The sequence below is a fragment of the Babylonia areolata genome, chromosome 5, assembly GCF_041734735.1.
Source record: "Babylonia areolata isolate BAREFJ2019XMU chromosome 5, ASM4173473v1, whole genome shotgun sequence".
Taxonomy (NCBI): domain Eukaryota; kingdom Metazoa; phylum Mollusca; class Gastropoda; order Neogastropoda; family Buccinidae; genus Babylonia; species Babylonia areolata.
Window position 1 is genome coordinate 32173936 of NC_134880.1, and position 23956 is coordinate 32197891.

The 23956-nt window shown below is 49.3% G+C and overlaps 1 protein-coding gene across 1 annotated transcript; it reads left to right on the forward strand.

Moving 5' to 3' along the window:
• Positions 1–18334: 18334 nt before the first annotated feature.
• Positions 18335–23297, forward strand: LOC143282447 (uncharacterized). The gene is made up of 2 exons (XM_076588091.1): positions 18335–19033; positions 23190–23297. Exons 1-2 carry the CDS (start codon positions 18510–18512, stop codon positions 23191–23193), a joined length of 528 nt encoding a protein of 175 aa, XP_076444206.1. The 5' UTR covers positions 18335–18509; the 3' UTR covers positions 23194–23297.
• The last annotated feature ends 659 nt before the right edge of the window (positions 23298–23956 follow it).

Sequence of the window (23956 nt, forward strand, 5' to 3'; positions counted from 1 at the left end):
CCTCGAGTTTGTTGATGTTATCTCCTCTCCTCCTCACGTATCAATGACATTGTATATTCTCATCCGTGTAGATTATGCAGAAACGGCCCCTGGCCGAAGAAATCAGTCTAAATGCGTGGGTTTCACTGCCGCCGACCCCCTCGGAGCCACCCCCTTCCCTTGGCTCGCTCTCCTGTTCCTTCGATTAAAAAATGGATATAATGTTGGTAACATAGTGTCGACCATTTACAGTCGGATCGAGAAGTAAAGGATTAACGGAACTGGAATAGACCATAGCCAAGTGACTGTCTGGGCAATATTTTTTTGTTATTCCCAGTGACACAAAAATTTCTTCAAATAAATAAACCAGGTAAACCAATAAATAAATAGAGTATATAATAGTTACGCTTAATTTCGCTATGTCAAATATTTAGAATGAAGAAAGGTTGATCAGTAAGTAAATAAGAGTATATATGGTTACAATTTATTTCGCCATGTCAAATTAAGTACAAAAATCAGTCAACAATTTACTCAGTTTTGCGGATGAATGGAGAGACAGAAATTCCAACAGTCAGACCAGTATAAAGATGTTTTTAAAAAGCACAGAAACAGTTAAACCAAATATACTACAAAATATATTGAATAGAGGAAAGGGTAATTGAAAATTGGTGGCAAACAAGGAAAATGATAAAACAATGATAGGTCATAAATGCTTAAGTCACTGTCACTGTCACTGGTCCCGAAACTTGCTTTGGTCGTGGGGGGCACTGCACTGCTGAATGCATCACCACAGTTGTGGGATGGTGCCTGAGTTCCGGCAAAGCTCTTCTCTGTCCACTCAGTGATGTTGTCTACCCACTTCTTTCGCTGTCTGCCTCGTCTTCTTTTCCTCTGCAATGTTGTTTTAAGGTTGATCTTGGACAGCCCGTTGGATTTTATCACGACGTGGTATTACCATATACCATCTCATTTCCTCCTGCCCCCTCCCTTCCCCCCTCCCCCTGTCTTCGGTCGGTCTTCATACCGACTAATGTGATTGAGTATATAAGTGTTCGTTTTTCGGATTCGAAGATGACCACGACTTCAGCGTCAGATGGAGAATGTGTAACTGTGGGCGGGTCCAGAGGTGAGACCATCAAGGCCCGGAAAGCTCTCAACATGTATTCACAAATCTGCCCCTTCCTATCTCAGTTGCTGCCTTCACCTCTACACTCCATCTCGCTCTCTACGATCGGCTTCAGTTTTAGAGTTCTGCATGCGTGTGAATGACTGGTGCGAAAGCGCTTTGATTTGTCTTTGCACAAGATTCAGCGCTATATAAATATAATAATTATTATTGTTATTATTATTAATTATTATTATTATTATTATTATGTGGGTTGGCACTGCAGTGAAAATGGAGTAACTCGCTTTTCCTCTGAGCCTCTATGGCACTGTGTGCGCTCCTTTATTGATATTGCTTCGAAAATATATGAATGAACGGATGGACAAAACATAACAAACAGAATGGAGATTGGGTTTCATAATACAGCTTGAGACAGTTACTAGAGAGACTGATTTAACTTGACAATGACTAAAATGACTGATGAGTGAATAAATGATTGATCGAATGACTGATTTTTTTTTTAAACTGACTAAATCGGTAGTCTAATAAATAAACTGGATACAAAGTACTAGGAAACAAGATAATGTACTTTAAAAAGTGTCAGAAGAAAAAAGAAAGAAACACAACATGAAAACCGAAAACAACAGCAGCACTGAACAACCACAAACACATCCTATCTGCCCCCCCCCCCCCCTTCCCCCTATTAAAGGTTTACACGCACACACACACACACATTCAATTTTCTCCCTCGGAAAAAAGTGGCTGCAGTCCACCATATTTTTCCGATTGCCTTGGCTTTCCAAATAAGTATCGAGTGCGAGGGCCTGACGCATAGCTGGCGGCTCTTGTGGTGTCACAAGAGCTCGCACACGAGGCTCAGTGTCCACCAAAATCATGACGTAAAGCCTGAAACTTGCCTCTTGATGCCCCGTGTGCGATGGCCCGGGCCTTACTCCTTCAGAAGTGCTGCAAGGAAAAGCCTTACCTCCCGTTAATCATGAAGACTATCCAGTTTGAGTAGGCCCTAATTAGGGTTATATAATCAGCCGACGTCTCATTGCGCCACATGGGATCCATGCGAGCGAGGTCTACATTCTACCATAATTTTTTCATGCAGTTAGGGTTGGAACCTTGATAACCTTTCGCGAGACAGGCTACATTATATCTACTCCGCGGTCAAGGTCCAACTCCGAGTCGGAGTACAAGTACTACCCGGGTTGCCGCCTTTAAGTGTGTGTTTCCGTCTTCTTTATCTCAACAATCGTTAGCACTTATGGTATGTATCTTTATGGTATAACATATTATTCGTGATGATCACAAAAATAATCATGACCAACGAATCAAATCAGTAATGACGGAAGAAGGGACAATATAATGCAATGCAATACAATACGATACGACACGATACGGCACGATACGATACGATACGATTAATATCCCTTCACTGATGACCCCTCACACGGGAAATTTCAGCGTCTCACGCCAACTGCGCTCTTCTTCTGATACCCGTCTGCTTAGGACCCCCCTGCTCGAACTAAACTTGACGTTTGGCCAAAACAGTTTTTCATCGCCATTCTTTGGAATCAACCTCAAGCCCTGACTAAGCGCGTTGGGTTTCGCTGCTGGTCAGGCATCTGCTTGGCAGATGTGGTTTAGCGTATATGGATTTGTCTGAACGCAGTGACGCCTCCTTGAGCGTAGCCCAACGCGCTTAGTCAGGCCTTGAGAGAAAAAAAAGGTTGATAAATAATAGATAAGCGTACATAAATAAGTAAATAAATACATAAATAGATAAATAAATGAATAATGATTATAATATGAAAAAAGGCAATAATAATAATAAATAAGTAAATAAATCAGACAACAATGATGATAAATAAGCAAATAAATATAAAACATGAAGACACACATCCACACATACACCCACACATGCATAACAGATATGCCCCAAAAACGCAGTTTCACAGATATGAAAGCACAGTCAAATACATATAAACGTACATGAGCTCCAACACACACACACACACACACACACACACACACCACAAATTACCCTGCACCTCCTCTACCCCCTCCTCCACACACTCATTTCTAGTCTATGTATCGCAGCTTCCACGGCACACACACACACACGCACACACACACACACAGATGAACGCTTACTTGTACAAGCACACACACACACGCCCATATCTCCCACCCCCAACCCCACACACATATATAAAAAGATATATATATACTATATACGTTCCAATATCCTGTTGCTCCACAGTGTAGGCATGCATACACTCACATACCTCATCCTCTACCTCACCTCCTCCCTGCACCCCCACCTCCCCCTCACACACACACACATGCACAGAACTCTCCTGACACTTGTGTACACTTACACTCTCACGCATGCACAAATGCACTCAAAAACACAGACCCACACATACACACAAACACACACATACACACACGCACAGAGGCTGCCACTGGTTGGCCACAAGAGGGATGGGAAAAGATCTCTGATGCCAAGAACGTGGCGTCTAGTGTGTTGCTCAGTCTATTGTATTTGGAAAAGTCCACAGAGACTGTTCCGTTTTGAAGAAATTTGCGCAATGTTGGTTTGGAAATGATGCCGATATTTGTTTGATTTGCAAAGCATCGTGCTCTACCTTTCATGTTAGACTTACGGCCGCTCCCTCTCTCTGCTTTTATTTCTTTGAGGCGATCGATGGTGTAATGGCCGTCTACCTGTTCTTTTTGATATTCTTTGACTTTTCTGAGGATTTCCGATTTTCCTAGATGTAGGCCGCTCGTTGGTGTTGCGTTACCAGCAAGTCTGTCAGCTCGCTCATTTCCCTTAACTCCTGCTTGTCCCGGGCAGGATGACCATGTGAGTTTTTTTTATCTGAAAGTTGCGCATTGCCACTCTGGGCTTCCCATTCCGTTTTCAATTTTCTGTATGAGGTTCCTTGAGTTGGTTAGAATCATGGCATGTTGGTTTCCGGGCGTATGGATGGACGATAGCCACTGGAGGGCATGTGTCACAGCTTCAACTTCCATCTTTAGGCTGGAGGTTGTGACTTTGTAGGCAGCATTCTCTTCCCTAACTGCTTTTCCATTTTGTTTTGCAGTGAATCCCCAACCGGATTGGTCTTTGGTGACTGAGCCATCTGTGTATTTGATTATGTCCTCTTCTTTACTGTTTTCTTCTATGAGTAGCTTCACTTCCGCATCAGTTTTGCCCTCAGGCCATTCCCGACAATGTCTTCCTAGAGTGGGTGAAATGGCTGTGTTGAATAGATGGTTGAGGTTTTCGGGGTTTTTCTCCCATTCTTTTGTTTCTTTCAGGTCTTGTAGTCGGCATACTAGCTGGATTGTCTTCTGCTTGCCCCATCCATGATCTTCCTCGTCCTAGACGGCTGCCTTTTGGTTCTTTGACTGCGTCATGCAGTGGGTTTTGAGGGTTTTCTAATGCTTTAAGTAGGTCTTGACCTGTTCTAACTTGTTTCTGGCCTGCACTGAAGGAAGGTCAAGCAGGTATCGCATGGTTTCTGTGGGCGTGTCTTTTGTTGTTCCAAGGATCAGCCTCATAGCTTCATTTTGAACTCTTTCTAATTTTAAGAGGTTGCTTTGAGACGGTGTTGTTAGCCCAAGTCCGTAGTCGATCACACTGAGGACGAGTGATTGGTATAGCAGGAAGAGGTGGCGTTGTTCAATACCTTTGGTTGCCATTGCCTTTAAGACTGAAAGGCCTTTTTTGCATTTGAGAACAGTATTTTCCGTATGTTTTCTGAAGGTCAGCATCCTGTTGAAGTGTATTCCTAGGTAGCGTAGGCATTCAGTTTTCTCGATCTGAATCCCATCGAGTGACACAGAAGGTGGTGATTTGGTCGCGGTTCTGTTGTTGAGGGTGCACAGCAACGTTTGGGCTTTCGCTGGATTGATGGAAGATCCTGTGTCTTTGCACCATTGAGCAATATTGTTTAGTTGTTTCTGGACGGCTTTGGTTCTTTCCTGAGCATCTTTCGAAGTTTTGAAGACCAGGCCATCATCCGCAAGAGTAAGCACCCGAGCTATTCCATTGTTGTTTAAGTCTGCAAGGCCCTTCGTGTAGACATTGTAGAGGACAGGAGAGAGCGGAGACCCTTGTGGCAGTCCCATGGATAGTTTAGAAGGTGCAGACATCCAATCTCCAAGGCGTAGGACGACGGTTCTTTCCTGAAGCGCTGCTGCTACCCATCTTGTCAGTGTCAAACTTACTCCATACCTTAGTAGCAGCTCCATGAGGTGTGCAAACTGGACTTTTTTCTAGGCATCTTCAAGGTCGATTGTAGCAATCCCTAGTGTTTCTTCTTTCCTTTGAAATCCTTCATACACTTCATATGCAAAAGCAGCTGCATTTTCCCATGTGGACTTGCCTGTTCTGTAACCACCTTGATTTGAAGGGAGAATGTGCCTGTGTTAAGATCCCTTGCAAGTTTCCTGGCTATCATGCGTTCCATGAGCTTTCCAGCAATGTTTTGCATGGTTAGGATCCGGTAGCCGCTTACCTGATGATGGTCCTTTCCTGGTTTTTGTATGGGTTTTAAGAAGCTGTGTGTCCAGTCCTCCGGCACATGTCCATTGTGGAAACTGTTTTGATATAGATTGAAAAGTTTGCTTCTGTCTTCTTCCGATAGTTCCTTGATGTCCGAGTAGCGAACTTTGTCTGGGCCAGGGGCTGATTCTTTCTTGCATTTAGCTATTGCTTCATTTAGATCATCTATTGTCAAGTCATCATCAGGTCCAGTCTGCATAAGGGTTTGGTTTAACTCCTCAACATATTTCTTTTTCTCATCTAAGTTTCTTTGATCGCTCTGTTGTATGAAACGTTTGAGCAGGGCGGATCCTTTTTCTTCGTTTGTCTTAAGCTTGGTTCCGTCAGTGTCTACCATGTCTGGGGTTGTTGTTGTGCACGTTTTCCCTTCCTTGCGACGATAAAATTGCCAGAACTCTGTCAATGTTGAGTCATAACTGAGTGCCTCGCAAAACTGTTTCCACTTGTCATTTATGGCCTCTTGAGCAATGGTTTCAAACTGTTTAGTTTTTTCTTTCATTTTTGTTTCAATATCTTTGTCCGGAGATGATTTTGTTCTTTCTTTTTGCCAAAGTTTGACAGCCGCATGTTTTTCTATCCAGGCTCTCTCTGTGTCGGTATTCCACCATGGGGGCTGAATAGTTTGGATCCTGTCAGTGCCGTTCTTTTGTTTCTTCTGCGTCTTAATTTTTCGATGACGGTTGTCTCTTTGGTTTCATACTGAAATGGATCACGCGGTTTCATGCAGCGTTTATCTGACAGTTTCTGTAGACTGAAAACTACCGGGAGGTGGTCACTGCCTTGGTGTGGAAGCGTCTCTGCATTCATTTCTGCTCTGAATTTTGGAGATGTTAGAGCGATGTCAATCACACTGTCACTGTCCCCTTGTCTTGCTCCAAGGTGAGTTGGGGATGTGGTGGTTAATGGGCTAAGAAGAATTTCCCCTATCATTCCTTCAAGTGCGAGTCCTTGTGGGTTGGTGTTCCGCTGGTCCCATAGCTTCGATCTTGCATTGAGGTCTCCACAGATAATGACTGAGTCTCCAAGTTCGTTCTCTATTTCCTCTAAAAAGGCCCAATCCTCTTTTCTTGTGCAGGTTCCTGGGTGAACATAGGCATTGATGAGCACGATGCTTTTGTGAATTCCATCAGGTTTTTTGAGACGCACCCCCACTAGTTCACATGAGTTACTACACCATTTCTCTAGATTTATGGTGGAAACTTTGTTTTTTAGGTTTTTGTTCAGTATGATTTCTACTCCTCTTCCTTCATTCCTTTGAAAGACTGTGAAATTCTCAAAATGTATTGGTCTGTCTGCACTTGTCCTGGTCTCTTGGAGACATAAAATGTCAAAATCATATGCCAATTTCTCAATTGTTGAGATTCTCATTCTCGCGCTGGAACAATTCCAACTGCCGATTCTAAAGAATTTCTTTGACAGCCGCTCTGCTTTTGTCATTCTGCTACCTAAGCACAATCTTTTCCCACCTCTTTTGCCACGCCTGTTTTGGGGTTTGGGGGATCTCAATTTATGTCTCGTGCTATGCAGCTGATCCCCGAGGTGCACGCGAGACAGGGTTTTTTGTAAGTATCCATAGAAGGGTGTTCTATGTGGTGAGGGAAAAAGTTCGGTCACCCTGGCAGTGCCTCTTATCAGGGAAGGGCAATGGATGTCTATTTGTGTGGAGTCCTCCCGAAACCTGGAGGGGGTCAGGCTGGTGTTCTCTTGACCCCCTCCCGGGAGGGTCACTACCTTGTCGTGATCGGGAGGCTTAGTGGCCAGTGATCGAGCGAGCTATGTCGGTGGGGGCATCAGTGCTTCTTGGGGTTTGCTGCTCTGGTCCCAGGTCTTAATTGACAGCCTACATAGCCATCGTAGCTGTTCGGGCTGAATAAGTGGTGGTTTTTGTACTGATGCCCCTGATAGGGCTTCCCATGCCGAACAGGTCGTGAGTGAGGCCCAAACTAAACGTGACCCACTGTCCCTTTCGCTTTTCTCTATTCTTCTTTTTACCGCCTCTTTTCTGTCCTCAGACCTCTCCTAAGACAGGCAGCACACATTGGCCCGTGTGTGTCAATCGGCTACCCCTTTGTGGGGCTGGGTCAAGACTGGCAGTTTAGTGGCTAACGAAGGTAACCCCCGTAGTGCTCGGTTCTCTGTCCCCGGGAGCTGGGCATGATCGGGGGGGAACATGTTGGAGCTAGGCTGTTGGTCGTGTATCCCTCCCGAAACCTGGAAGGGGTCAAGCTGGTGTTCCCTTGACCCTGGCCCCTAAGTTGGACCCCATGGTGGGTGGGTAGGGGAGGGATGAATTTACATTTTTTTCAACATGACTTCCAAAAAATCACACACCCCTAACTCTGGAAAAAGACGACGACAAGGAACAGACGACTCAGACTCCGATTCGGAGGTTGTTGAGACCTCTGGATTTTGGCCATCGTGGCTTGTGATGGAGGGCGCTGATGATGACAAGCCGTTGTCGGCTCTCAGCCCCTTCGCTATCCAGAAGGGCTTTCAGTGTCTGGCGGGATCGCTGAAATCCATCAAGAGGCTGAGGAGCGGAGCAATTTTAGTGCAGACAGAGTCCAAAAGGCAGACACAGCTCCTTCTCAAGGCGACCACTTTCGTGGATAGGGCGGTGAAGGTTTCCCCTCACAAAGGTCTCAACTGCTCAAAGGGGGTCATCAGATGCCCGGAGTTGAAAGGTGTGTCTGAGGCTGAAATCAAGAGCGAGCTGTCCTCTCAGGGAGTGACCGACGTGTACAGGGTGACGGTGAGGAAGGGGTCGGACAGAGTCCCGACCAACACTTTCTTCCTCACCTTCTGCTGCCCGGATGTCCCCAAGGACATTCGGGTCAGATACCTGATGGTTAGTGTAAGCCTGTACGTGCCATCCCCTCTGAGATGCTTCAAATGCCAGAAATTTGGACACGTGAGAGACCGATGCAAGGAGGAAGAGGCGTGTGGCACCTGTTCGAAGGCGGCGCACCAGGGCGATTGCGTCAGTCCAGCCCGGTGTGTGAACTGCGGAGGTGGCCACCCGTCCTCATCGAAAGACTGCCCCGCCTGGAAAAAAGAAAAACAAATCCAGAAGGTCAAGACAGAAAAGAAAATATCCTTCTTTGAGGCAAAGAAACAGGTGGAGGCCGCGTCGCCTAAGGCGTCGTACGCCTCTGTCGTCAGACCCAGGACGGTGGACGTCGCGGTCCAGACGACGTCCACAGGGACGCAGACGGACGACTTACCCACCTCGTCGGAACCGTTGGCCTTGGGTGGAGGCGCCGTGTCCACCCCTTCCCATCCTGTGCGGCAGTCCTCAGGGGCTCCTGGGCGGGAGCGGAAAACCTCGGGCGGAGGCACGTTGTCCGCCTCCCGCCCCACCCCACCCCCCGGCACCCCTCGCCCCGCCTCTCGTCTGCCTTGCCCTCGGGCTGGCGGAAGTGGCCGGAAACCCCCCCGTACCTCCAAAACTCAAGGAGGGGAGGGTTGCAGCCTCGGCGGGATCGGGAGGGGCCGAGGTCGTGGATATTCCGACTCGGTCGGAATCCGAAAAAGTAATTTCTAAAAATAAATACTCCATCCTGGCCGACCTTGAGCCACCGCAAGCAGAGGAGCAGGGGGTAGCGATGGAATAGGCTGCTGCTTTATTTTTTTTTAACCTTTTTAATGGCAGTGATCCACTGGAACATCTGGGGGTTCTACGCCAATTTTCAGGAACTCCAGCTGCTTTGTCGTGCTTTGAAACCTTCAGTGCTGGCGCTGCAGGAGACTCTGCAAAGAGATGGCAAGGTTTTATCTCTCTCTGGTTTCAACTCCGTTTTTAAACCCGCTCAACCAAAGCAAGAGGGATTGACGGGAGGTGTCGCTCTTTTTATTCACAAGTCCCTTTTATACAGTACAGTTCTTTTAAGCACCCCTTTACAGGCGGTGGCAGTCAGAGTCACACTTGAGAAAACCATCACTGTCTGCTCTCTCTACCTTCCTCCTTCCGTCTGTGTTCTGAGCCAGGACCTCATGAACCTGGTCGACCAGCTCCCACGTCCGTTTTTACTGTTGGGCGACTTCAATGGACACTCCCTGCTCTGGGGAAGTGAGATGACATCAGCCCGAGGTCTTCTCTTGGAAAACCTTCTTTCCGACATGGACTTGTGCTGTCTTAACGACAAGTCTCCCACTTACCTTCATCTGTCCTCTGGAAAGCTCTCGTGTTTAGATCTGTCGGTCTGCGATCCATCGTTGGTCCTGGACTACGAGTGGAAAGTGCACGATGATCTGCACAGGAGTGACCACTTTCCTGTCGTCCTCCGCCCCACAGATGGAGAAGGTGACTCTCTGCCTGACCACCTGAACTATGACAAAGCAGACTGGAGTTTTTTTACCAAGAAGATAAGAGCGGAGCTGCAGGAAGAAACAGTATTGAAAAGCAAGGACCCTGCTGACATTCTGACTCGGATCGTTTTAGATTGCGCCAAAGCACCAGTCCCATCGTCTACCTCCAAGCCTCAGGTCCCTAGAACGCCCTGGTTCAACGCGGAATGTCGGGAGGCCCGTAAGTCTCGGAAGAGAGTGCAGCGACGCGTCTTTCGGAGACCGGAGACCGATAGCGTTCGAACCCATCAACAGCTGAGGGCGAAAGCCAGGTATGTTTTTAAAAAGAGCCAGAGGAAGTCCTGGAGAGATTTTTGCTCTTCCTTAACCTCCAACACACCCAAGAAGAAAGTGTGGAGGGTTTTAAAAAGAATTAAGGGCAAAAACGTATGCCCAACATTTCATCATCTTAAACTTTCAGACGCTCTGGTCACAGAGAAGAAAGCAGTTGTCAATTTGCTTGCCTCCACAATTGAACAGAACTCGAGATCTGCTAACAAATCTGCTCGGTTTCTTAAAACCAAAAACCTGTCAGAAAAAGCACCATGTAACTTCTTTTCTGACAACACAGAGAATTACAACCTTCCTTTCACAATGAATGAACTTAAATGTGCCCTTCAGACCTGTACGGATTCCTGTCCAGGAATGGACGAGGTCCATTATAAACTCTTAAAGCACCTTCCCCAAACCTGTCTGGACACCCTGCTTAAAGTTTATAACCACATCTGGGTCACAGGCTTTTTTCCACCCTCCTGGCGGAAAGCCCTCATAATCCCGCTGCCGAAACCGGGAAAAGACCCCTCGAACCCCTCCAAATACCGCCCAATTGCACTGACCAGCTGCATTTGCAAACTGATGGAGAAGATGGTCAACGGTAGACTGATGTGGAAACTAGAGACCGACGGCCTTCTGGTGAAAGAACAGTGCGGTTTCCGCAAGCATCGCTCTACCGTTGACCATCTGGTTCGTCTGGAAACCACTGTAAGAAATGCCTTTGTAAACAAACAACATGTGGTGGCCATATTTTTTGACTTGGAGAAAGCTTACGATACCACCTGGAAATTTGGTATTCTCTCAGACTTGCACAAGCTCGGCTTCCGAGGACACCTGCCTCAGTTCATCCACAATTTTTTACAAGACAGACAATTCCAGGTGAGACTCGGCACCACCCTGTCCGACATTCACGAGCAGGAGCTGGGTGTCCTGCAAGGGAGCATCCTGTCGCCGGCTCTTTTCAGCATCAAAAGAGTGAAGAACAGAAAGGAGGAGTCTGTGCTGTGCAGACTGCGTACGGGGCACACTTTTTTTTACTCATTCTTACTTGTTGAAGGGGGAAGAGGCCCCTCGATGCATTCCCTGTGATGAGCCTCTCACCATGAAACACGTGCTCTTTGACTGTTGGGATCTGCATGACGTTAGACGCAGACATTACATGGCGGTTTCTTTGAAGACTTTGTTTCGTGACGTCCCTCCATGGGCGCTGATGGACTTCTTAAAAGAAGTGAACATTTTTAACCAGATTTGAAGGTTTTAAACTATGGAAGTTTTTTTTAACTTTGGAGTGGAAAGTTTGAAGTGGTGACTCGTTTTAATTGGTTGTTTTTTTATCCTTGTAGTAGTTATTGACGCGGCGATAGCCTTGAGATGGCCTTAGTGGTCGGCGAGGCTCTAAGCACCATAATTTCATTTCATTTCATCTGTGTGGAGTCCGTCAGCCTGGTGTCGCCCTAAGGCCAGACTGCATACAGTTAGTGACTGTTTAACCCAACAGCCATTCATCCCATTGGTACTGTATGAAAACCGTGGGATTGGGGATTTTTGTCAGGTTGTCTCCTCTTAGCCAGTGGAAGGGTGCATCTGGGTATTGTTGCGTAGCAGATTTTATTTTGCAGAAAAATACAGGTCCTTCTGTAATATGTCATTCACTAATAATTCAATAATTAAACAATAACGCGATGATAAATTATCAGTCAATCACACAGAAAAATCGCTCTGTCCACAACAATGATAAGCGATTTTTCCATGCATTTGATGGACAATCCATCTTTGAGCCCTCTCAATAATTTACTAATAATTCAAACATTAAACAGTAACGCCATGACAAATTATTAATCAAATTCACAGAAAAATCACTTAGCTTTGTTCTGAAGTTTGTAGGCTGCCTGTAAAAACTGACCAGCGTGATCTTAACACCTGGCGGATTCAGCCACACTACACGATTTCAAATACTGCCCACACAGCTCACAGTCATGATGGGTCCGCTAAGCGTTGCATAACTACAATGGTCAATTTGCGCGCGGTTTCGGCCGGTGCTGTACTGTTTCTAGGTGTTTCTAGGCCCTCTCTGTCATTCACTAATAATTCAATAATTAAACAATAACGCGATGATAAATTATCAGTCAATCACACAGAAAAATCACTCTGTCCACAACAAAGATAAGCGATTTTTCCGTGCATTTGACGGACAATCCATCTTCGAGCCCTCTCAATAATTTACTAATAATTCAAACATTAAACAATAACGCCATGACAAATTATTAATCAAATTCACAGAAAAATCACTTAGCTTTGTTCTGAAGCTTGTAGGCTGCCTGTAAAAACTGACCAGCGTGATCTTAACACCTGGTGGATTCAGCCACACTACACGATTTCAAATACTGCCCACACAGTTCACAGTCATGATGGGTCTGCTAGGCGTTGCATAACTACAACGGTCAATTTGCGCGCGGTTTCGGCCGGTGCTGTACTGTTTCTAGGTGTTTCTAGGCCCTCTCTGTCATTCACTAATAATTCAATAATTAAACAATAACGCGATGATAAATTATCAGTCAATCACACAGAAAAATCACCCTGTCCACACAAAGATAAGCGATTTTTCGGTGCATTTGACGGACAATCCATCTTTGAGCCCTCTCAATAATTTACTAATAATTCAAACATTAAACAATAACATCGTGACAAATTATTAATCAAATTCACAGAAAAATCACTTAGCTTTGTTCTGAAGCTTGTAGGCTGTCGGAGAGCAAGTGCTACTTTTTGCATGGTACTTTAAATACCTTCTGCGGAACTATCAGGTTTGCACTCGACCATAAACGAGCAAAATTTTAGATAAAAGCAAGACTGGGCACAAACACGCCTGGTCGCGTTCGGTGTCACAGAGAGAGAGAGAGAGAGATGTCACCAACAAAAAAATTGTTTGCTCCCCCCCCCCCCTCCCCCACCGATAAGTACTCTTTCCGGTCCCTATTGTTGCAGGTTATTGCCGAACAATGATAGGCCATTTTGCTTAAAATGTCTACATTCTACAACTGTCCAGCAATGAAATGTACGCCCCTGCGCGCGGCAGCCTGTTTATTATAGCGCAGCTGCCACTCCATATTCAGCTCAGTGGTCTGACACACGGACGCCTTTTCCCACTTGGTCAGCAGGTGGTAGGGGTCTCTCCTTCTTTGGTGTGGATGCTGTTGCATCCACTTCTGTTGCTTGGCCTTGATGATCATCGTCACTTCTGAGTACCTGGTGAATCTATCCAACTTCTTTTGTGTAGTGCCTTCCTTCACTGCATGAGTCAGCAGTCTCATTGCCCAGCACATTGCAGTGAGAGGGAATTGGTCGTAGACCGACAGCGTGGTAGCTCCTACAGAGGGAGGTAAGAGTGGAGGATAGGTCATTTTGGTCAGTATTTTTGTTGGACTGTAAAGCCTGCAGGACGGACAGGGTTGCGGTACAAAATGTCAAAACAGTACAAAATGTCACATTTGTGACATTTTGTTCCACATTGCCGTATATTTATGTCAACTGCGGTACAACGTCTCACACATGAACCGTCGAGTCTGACTTGTCAGTTGAGTACAGTTGAAACGGTGAGTAAACAATGACCACTACCACACAGACACACATGGCCTAGTGGTTAAAATGTCCACCTGGGGAGTGGAAGCTCCCGAGTTCGATCCCCAGCTGAATTAAACGAAAGATTTTAAAACTGGTATCCTAGTATAAGTCAGAGATCACTTTGACGTAAAGAGCAGATTTTGACTATTTAACAGCTTATTAGTGTGTCATGAGTACCACTGCAGAGTAGGAGGTATGGGTTTGCGAACGATCCAGTCGAAGCGACCAGCTCAACGTGTGTACTGTCAAGATAACACGTCGTGGGATAGTCAAACGTAGTTCTTTTGTTTTCGAAGGTTTTCCCCAAATGGTTGCACCAGGAAAAGTTCGTCTGCTCATTCTTTTCAACGTTTTGTCGACGTTTGAAATGTGTGCCTGAGGGTAAATGCGAACGGGTAAGTCGAATTGCGAACGATTACTTTGGGTACACGCTGACAATTAAAACAGAAGCAGGTCTTGAACTTATTAGACATAACTTATTATTGGAACATCGCACCAGACTGTTGTATTGTTGGTTTTGATCACACATGCACACAAACAGACATTTAAACACACACACCCCACACTGCACACAAACACACCCTTTTGAGAGTGTTCAGTAGCTGTGCAGCATCGTTCGCAAATAGACTCACGTCAAAATATCCTATGTTCTGATTGCAAACGACACTATTTTGCAGATTCCTGTAAAAACTGACGCTCTGATCTGTCACCAATATGCTTTCTTAAATTCTACCAGCACTGGCAATGTGCATTCAACATATCCGATTAAATCAACTGTTTTAAACTGTGTCAAAGTTCAAGTCATACAACTCATCAGCTGCTATGCCCCGACGATGACCAACCCTGATGACATCAAAGAAGCTTTCTACGAGCTCAGCCGCACCATTTCAGCAGTAGACAGGAAGGACAGGCTGATCTTCCTTGGGGATTTCAATGCCCGCGTCGGCGTGGACTTCTTGTGGCCAAAAGTCCTAGGACAGCACGGTACTGGCAAGTGCAACTCCAACGGACTGCTTTTGCTCTCGCTCTGCGCACAGCATGGACTGACCATCACCAACATCCTCTTCCAACAAGCGGACAAGTACAAGAACACATGGATGCACCCCCTCTCCAAGCAATGGCACATGCTGGATTATGTGATTGTCCGGCAGAGGAACAGAGGTGATGTTTCCATTACACGCTGCATGAGAGGAGCAGCTGTCTGTTGGCCTGACCATCGTCTGGTATGCAGCAAGATGAACATCAGACATGTAGAAGAGGTATGGAGCACCTTTAGAGATGCTGTGTCCGCAGCAGCAGCTGACACACTCGGCTTTGTACAGAGGAGCCACAAAGAGTGGTTTGACGAGAACGACTCTGGAATCTCCAAGCTACTGAACACACTGCATATACGGCATCAGGATCACATTTCTGATAAAGACTGCCAGAGGAAGAAGGAGCAGTTCTTGCAAACCAGGCAAGTCGTACAGACGAGGCTGCATGAAGAACACCTGGTGGGAGAGAAAGTCCGAAGAGCTTCAGTCCGCTGCTGATGCTCACGACATGAAGACCTTCCATAGTCTCCGAGCTGCGTATGGGCCGAGAGTCACTGGATCAACCCCTGTTCGAGCCTTGGACCAGACCACCCTCCTGACAGACAAGAAAGACATCCTTGCCCGCTGGGCAGAGCACTTCAACACCCTGCTCAACAGGGACTCGTCCATATCTGACGAGGTATTTGCAGCCCTCCCACAGCTACCAGTCAATGACTCGCTAGCTGCCCCTCCCACCAAGGCCGAGACCCAGAAGGCCCTGAAGTTGACAATGTCAGGAAAAGCACCAGGAGCGGATGGAATCCAGGCTGACCTCTACGAGTATGGAGGCGAGGTGCTGACAGACAAGCTAACCGCCCTGTTCCAGTCTATCTTGGAGAGAGGGGAGGTCCCCCAGGATTTCAAGGATGCTTCATTGTCCATATTTACAAACGGAAGGGAGACAAAACATCATGCGATAACCACCGTGGAATCTCTCTCCTCTGCATCGCCGGCAAGATTTTCGCCCACATCATACTGAACAGACTGGTTGACCATGTCTCCAACACAGTCATCCCTGAAGCACAGTGCGGCTTCCGCTCAGGCAGGGGAACATGTGACATGGTGTTTGCTGTACGCCAGATGCAAGAGAAGTGCCGTGAGCAGAACAAGGAGCTCCACATGGTCTTTGTAGACCTGACTAAGGCCTTCGACACGGTGAACCGCCGTGGTCTGTGGAAGATCCTCCTAAAGTTGGGCTGCCCAGAGAGCCTAATCCAGCTGATTGCGTCATTCAACTATGGCATGCAGGCGAGAGTACAGGAAAATACTGACATGTTGGATCCGTTCCCTGTGGTAAATGGAGTGAAGCAGGGCTGCGTCCTGGCACCCACACTGTTCTCCATTCTCTTCTCTGCCATGCTGATTGACACCTTCCAAGACTGTGACCGGGGCATCTACATTCAGTTTCGCACAGATGGCAAACTTACCAACTTGCGGTGACTCCATGCCAGGTCCAGGGTGTTTGAGGTACTGTTGAGAGAGTTCCTCTTCCCTGATGACTGCGCGCTTGCTGCACACACCCATGAGGACATGTAGTTCATTATGGACAGGTTCTCAACCTCCTGCAGGCACTTTGGACTCACAATCAGCCTCAGCAAGACTGAGCCCATGTACCAACCAGCTTGTTCACAGAACGCCAGTGCCTCCCCTCCACCTGCAATCAAGATCGATGACACAGAGATCAAGTCAGTCGACAAGTTTTGCTACCTGGGCAGCACCCTATGCAGCAACGGAGCCCTTGATGCAGAAGTGATGCTGCGCATCGCCAAGGCCAGCTCCGCCTTTTGGCAGACTCAACAACAGGCTGTGGAACAACAAAGGCATCAGGCTCAGCACCAAGATGAAAACCTACAGAGCTGTTGTGCTGACCACCTTGTTGTACTGCTGTGAAACATGGACGACGTATCGCTGTCACATTCAACAACTTGAGCAGTTTCACCAGAGATGCCTACGAAAGATCTTTGGCATAAAGTGGCAAGACAGGGTCTCCAACCTCCAGGTCCTAGAGAGGAGCGGCCTGCCTAGCATTGAAAGCCTGCTGATCCAGTGCCAGCTACGCTGGACAGGACACGTTGTCCGCATTACAGACAGTGGAGTGATGGCCTAGAGGTAACGCGTCCGCCTAGGAAGCGAGAGAATCTGAGCGCACTGGTTCGAATCACGGCTCAGCCGCCGATATTTTCTCCCCTTCCATTAGACCTTGAGTGGTGGTCTGGACGCTAGTCATTCGGATGAGACGATAAACCGAGGTCCCGTGTGCAGCATGCACTTAGCGCACGTAAAAGAACCCACGACAACAAAAGGATTGTTCCTGGCAAAATTCTGTAGAAAAATCCACTTCGATAGGAAGAACAATTATAACTACACGCAGGAAAAAATACAAAAATATGGGTGGCGCTGTAGTGTAGCGACGCGCTCTCCCCAGGGAGAATTTCACACAGAGAAATCTGTTGTGATAAAAAGAAATACAAAAAAAAGAAATACAAATAGACAGCAGGATCCCGAAGATGCTTTTGTATGGTCAGCTGAAGGAAGGTCACCTTGAACTTGGAAGACCCTGCAAGCGCTTCAAGGACACCTTGAATACAAACTTCAAAGCCTGTGACATAGACATAGCTTCCTGGGAAACTGATGCTCTTGACCGCTGTCACTGGAGGATGCTGTGTTCTAGTGGCATAAAGACGTTTGAAAACAAGAGAATGCTGGCCATTAAGGAGAAGCGTGAGCGAAGGATGTTAGCAGGGCTCAACTTCTGGAGACGTTTTCCATTGCAACCTTGTGGGAAGTGCTGCGCATCCAGAATCGGCCTCTTCTCCCATATGAGGACACACACCGACAGGTAAGCCTGCCTGCCAACTCATCCGTCGGTCCGACGGGAGACTCCATCACAACTTGCTTCCATTGATTTTAGGATTTTGAGAGCACGTTTGTAACTTTGGTCGGCGTTAGTACGCGAACAGAAGAAAGAATGCGGAAATTGTCAGAAACAGCTGATGTTTGACTGTTTCTTGGAAATGGATATTCATCAAAGAATTAGGTAAAGGTCGAAGCAGACGTTGAATTATGGAATGCAACCGTTAAGGACGCTTTGAAATCGGGCGGTATACGAATCGTTTGGTGTCATATACTGTACCATGTCAAACTGATGCAAACTAGGCCTATTGGTTTGCTCTGCTTGGCCAAATTTCGCGCGGCTAACAGTGAAAAGACGGGCCCGCCCGCTCTCAGCCAATCAAACGTCTCTAAAAACTATAAGCGCTGAATCATTCCTTTGGCCAAGGCTCTCCACGCCTCTTGTCAGGTTTACGTTCTGTCTCGTCTTACGCTTTTTTTGGCTATTCAGCGTATCCTTTTGGCCTTATTTTGTTGCATGCGGCTTGTGTTTATTGTATTCTTACATTCTGTGTACTCGATTCGACTCGGCACCCTTGATTCGTTCGTTTTTTTCTGCCTCTAAGTCGATCCTGTCTTTCCTTTCTCTGTTGGGGGTCGGATTTTCGCTGGGTGCCTAAGCGCGGGTTCCATGCCTCGTGTGCCATACCACGAAGGCAGGGATCATGATGCTGGGATTGAGACTCGGCAAGAGACTCTCCCAGGCCCGGAGCTCATGATTCCTCCCGATACGGACCGCGGCGATGCGTCGTTAGACGCTGATCGCGGAGGCGACTTTCGTACCAGTAAAACGGTCATGAAGGGGACCGGGGGGAAAGAGGTACGAGCGTCGCCTCCCGAGGTGTCCCATCGCGAGGCGGGGAGAGGGGGGAATGGCAAGTCCTCTCCGGGCTGTGGGGACTCACAGCTAGGCGCGGACTCCCAAGGGGAGGCCGCGCCCAGCCATTACCCGGGTCCCCACTCGGAGACGGCCCTCACGGGCCCCATTGTTGTTCCCCCTCCTCCCTTCTCTGTCGAGCCCCCTCCCCCACCTCCTTTTTGGGGGGGAGAAAAATTTGGTTCCGGGGGGGGATCTCTACTTTGCCCACCCTGGGCCAAGCCACCCCAGTCTCCCCACGGGAGGGGATTCGGGGCGCGTGGCAACCTGCTCTGCAGGTCTTCCCGCTATCCGGCCGGTCTCCCCTGCTGGGGGAGGCCCGCGCGTGTCAGGCGGTTCTGGGCAGTCAGCCCGCTCGTCTTCGGGCGGGACTGACACCCAAGTCGGACCTGACCTCCCTCCGACTTGGCCAGGTTGTTCCCTTCATGGAGGTCAACGCGCCAGTGACCCTTGGGGTTCGGGTCACAGTATGGCTGGTGCCCACGGGTGGTTACCCCCATTCTACCCGTACTGGGGTGCACCGAGGGTGCACGCTGGGTTGCCGGGAGCACCAAGGGCCAGCCCCTTGTCCGCTCCCCACCGGACCCAACCCAGCACATCTCACAGGGTGACACACTCAGCCCCGACAAGTGGGATCGACTTCTTGTCGGTCAGGTCGAGCTCCTCGACCAATACTGCCACTCTGTCCACAAATCGGGCCTCTGTCAACCCACAGGTGACCTCCACGGTCACAACGGCCTCCTTGTCAGGCCTGACGGCTGCTCAGGGGCCCTACTCGGCCCGGCGGAGCCTGCGGTTCCCACCTGCCCAGCCCTCGGTCCTACAGTGAGATGAGTGGGTCTTTGTCCCCACACAGCACTCGTGGGTCCCTCTTGCATCCAGGGATGCCCTCTCTGAAAAGGTGTGGCACCCACCATCCCAAGCATGGTTGAACCTACGGTCCACACGCTCCCCACCCGCTTCAGGTGTCAAGGACATAACAGTGGCGGCCATGGTCCCGGCTCGGGATCGTCCCAGCTCATCCCACTGGGCTGACCACAGCTCACAGGATGCCCCAGTGGGTACATCCTCTTGGGATGGCACCCAGCAGGGGATGGACTGCGAAGTCGGAGCCCCTGTCTTCGGATGAGGACGAAAAAGCAGATGAGCACTCTTCGCCCACATCCTAGGGGGGACAGATTGAGCCCGCACCTCCCTAGGGACCAGCCTGAACCAAACTCGGACTTTGCCGAGCTCGAACTGACCCTCCCCAATAGGGTCACGTATGCCGAATCAGTCCTTCAGGCTACTTTGTTACCCTTGACCCTCCTTACGCCATGTGACTCTAACTCCAGAACCACAAGGCGACTCACATTGCCAGAAATGGTGCAGGAATGGCTTAATAAGCCAGCCCGCACTGTCAGGGGTGCTGCTTCCATCCCTCCTCCAGGCAGGGAGTCCCTCTCTGCCCCGGGCGCCTTTTCCCCGGGAAAGTTCCTTAAAGATTCCTCCAAGGGAGGGGTGTGGTCCTGGTACACACAGGACCACCCTGCCTACAGCGGAGCAGAGCCCTCCGCACAGGACAGGATGTTGGTCTCACAGCGCACCACCTTCCCCACTTCAGCTACCCTATCCTTTAAAACGTTAGCAGAGTGGGACAAATTGGCCCACCGCTGCCTCCTCGAGGTTTCCACGGCGTACACCTTCGACGCGTTCCTTCACAGGGCCAATGAGCTGTGGGAACAGTGTCTGGTTAATCAGGACACGGGTCTCCTTCCTCTGTCCCGCCTGGCCTCTTCACCGACCAGAGGTTACACGCTTTTGGCAATAGGGTAGCATCTGGTCTCACGGCAGCTGTAGACACAGCTACCAGCCTTCACTTTAATACTGCGCTAGCGCGGCGTGATGCCATTCTCAGCCTCTCTAACATTCCTGTGGAGGAGAGGGCTGCCCTGCGGTCCATCCCAGCACAGCAGCACTCCCTCTTCGGCCAGTTCTCGCCCCATTTTGTCAGCCACAGGGCAGAGACAAACAGGGAGGTGGCCTCATATTTGGCCCACACCTCTCATGGGCTCCAGGGTTCTATGCCATTGAAGAGACCGGCCACCAGGGCCCCTCCATATACCACGCCGCCTAAGTCATAGCAGCGTGTGCAGAATCAGTGGCAGAGGAATAAACCACCTTATGTCCGTCCAAGCCGACCGGCCATGCCCAAGGCCAGAAGGCAGCACCCCCAATGACTGGGCTCCGATTCAGCACCGCCAGTCGTTCAGCCCCTCCAAGTAGGAAACTTGTCCCGGCATGCACATCAGTGGTGTGCTCTGGGACTCAACGACGGGATTATGTCGGTGCTAGAGTCGGGGTACATGCTGTCTTGGGTGGAGGACCTCCCCCCTCTAAGATCCACTCCTCCTCCTTAGGTGCCCAGCTCGACGGAGCAGGAGAGAGTCCTAGAAAAAGAGATATCGCACCCACTCCTCATGGGGCTATATCTCAACTCTCGGACCCGGGCCCTGGTTTTTACGGCTGGTTGTTGGTGATTCCAAAGGTCTCGGGAGGGTGGAGACCAGTTTTGGACTTGTCCCCCCTCAACAAATTCCTCCCCAAAATCAAATTCAAGATGGACACACAGGCACAGATTCTGGAGACCATCCAACAAGGTGATTGGCCTACCTCTATCGATCTGGAAGATGCTTATTTTCATATACTCATCCATTCGGCATCCCATCGGTACCTGAGGTTCGTGTGGAGGGACAAGGGGTTCCAGTTCCCGGCCCTCCCATTTGGTCTGTCCCTTGCCCCTTTCCTGTCTACCAAGGTGGTGCGGGAATTGGTGTCCATCGTCCGCTCGGAGTCCATTTGTCTCTGTGTGTACCTGGACGACTGGCTTATCCTGGCCCAGTCACAGGCCCTGTGCCTGAGTCATACCGCCAGACTTCTAGACCTTTGCTCCCAACTGGGCTTCGTCATGGACCAGCAGATATGCGATCTGTCCCCACGTCAGTCCTTCGACTTCTTAGGGATGAGATTCGACACGCGGTCTATGATAGTCTCTCTGGCGCCAGATCACTGGGACCGTCTGGCAGGCTTCCTCAGCCACTGGTGCCACTCCTCCCAAGATACAGCGCGGACACTTTCTTCCCTCTTGGGCATGATGGAGTCCACGGCACCTCTCATTCCCCTGGACAGGGTTCTCAAGTGCCCTCTCCAGAGGGCACTGAGGTTACGCCGGTCCCAGAGCACTCAGCCATGGGATACCCAGATATGTCTGGGCGAGTGGTTCCTCGAGGTGACATCAGAGTGGTTAATCACCCCCCTTCAGACACAGGGGGTGCCCGTAGCCCCACCTGCTCTTCAGGTGGCACTCTTCACAGACGCCTCCTCCCTGGGCTGGGGAGCCCACATGGACTCACTCCATGCAGCAGGGACTTGGTCCCCGGAGGAGCGCCTATGCCACATCAATGTTCTGGAACTGGAGGCAGTTCGCAGGGCTCTCCTGCACTTCATGGGGGAGGCCACTGGCAAGACCATCCGCTTGTTCACGGACAAGACGACGGTCGCATGTTAGGTGAACAAATGGTGGGGAGCGCACTCGGCAGACCTCTCCATGCGGACTGAGGCTCTCCTCCGTTGGTGCCACAGCAAGGGCATTGCACTTTCAGCGAGACACTTAGCAGGAAAAACCAACATCTTGGCAGATGCTCTCAGCAGGTCCAAGAGTGTCATACGCACAGAGTGCACCCTGGACAAGGACAGCCTTCAGTGGGTGTGGGAACAGTGGTTTCGGCCGATGGTGGACCTTGTTCAACAAGAGACTTCCCACTTCCGTCTCTTCGGTTGCCGACCCAGAAGCGTGGGCAGTGGATGCTCTCTCTCTAGACTGGAGCAGTCTGATTGCCTCTGCGTTTCCTCCCTTTCCAATTCTGTCCAAGGTGATACGGAAAGACAGATTGGAACACCCGCAGCTGATCCTCATTGCGCCGAAATAGCCAACCCAGACCTGATTTCCGGACCTTCAGTCCCTGACACATGTTTCCACCCCTGGAACTTGAAACCAAATCTCATCTGCTGATGCAGCCTCGCTCGGGCACTCCTCGTTCCAATCCTCAACTGCTCCACCAGCACGCATGGCTGCTGTGCGGTCGGAACTGTCAGCATCACCATTGAAGTACTCGACCCCTCGGTCGGCCTCTGTGTCGGCTGCGCTGACCCAGGGGTGTGCCTCCTCTGACCTCCTCTCCATAGTCACCAGAGCAAGGAGGCAGGGAACGGAGACTTTGTATGACTTTCGCTGGAAGAAATGGTTGCAGTGGTGTACAGCTCAGGGCATTACCCCTACGAACCCTACGAGCATGCAGCTGGCCAACTTTCTGGCTCTCTGCTCCTCGGTTCTCATCCTGTCTGCTAGTTCTGTGCGAGGGTACAGGTCTGCCTTCTGTACCACAATGCAAACAGCTAGGTGGTTCCGCCTTTGAAGCGGATTGCCTGCTCAGAGAGGTGGCTAGGGGTGCCCCTCTGAAGGAAGCTAGAGACCCCAGAAGAGTGCCCCTCTGGGACTTGTTCCTGGTGCTGGATTTCATTTGAAAACAGCCCTTCCAACCATTGGGGACTATTCCTTTTGACATCCTCACCCTCAAGACCACTTTCCTTCTGTGGCTGGCCACAGGCAGTCGTAGAAGTGAGCTGCATGGTCTTAGTGGAGTGCCACAAGATCTGGCCTTCCACAGAGATGGTTCCATCACTATTCGTTCCTTCCAGAATTTCTGGCTAAGAACCAAGACCCTGAGGTTCCTTCCCCCTCTCTGAGGGTCAGACCTTTGTCTGATATTCTTGCCCAAGATGATGAGGATAGGCACCTCTGCCCTGTTCGGTGTCTCAAATATTATTGGGATAGGTCTCGCCATAGGCGTTCTTCTCAGAGGCGTCTTCTCATCTCCCTCAATGAGAATTACAAGAAAGACATCGCTGTAGGCACCATTTCCCGCCGGGTTTCCCAAGTCATTCGTAGGGCATACTCTCATGCACACAGGGATATCAGCTGTCTTCATCCCAGAGCACACGAAGTGCGGGCCATAGCTACTTCGGCTGCTTTCCAGCACTCAGTGCCAACGCAGCATGTCTTGGAGGCAGCCTTCTGGCGGTCTGAGAATCCCTTCATCAACTTCTACCTCAGGAATTTCCGTATGACCAGGGCTGACGGTTCCAAGGGGATTTCCTTTGTC

Coding starts and splice junctions, on each gene's coding strand:
- LOC143282447 (XM_076588091.1), top strand. CDS start 18,510: ATGCCTCGTGTGCCATACCACGAAGGCAGGGATCATGATGCTGGGATT.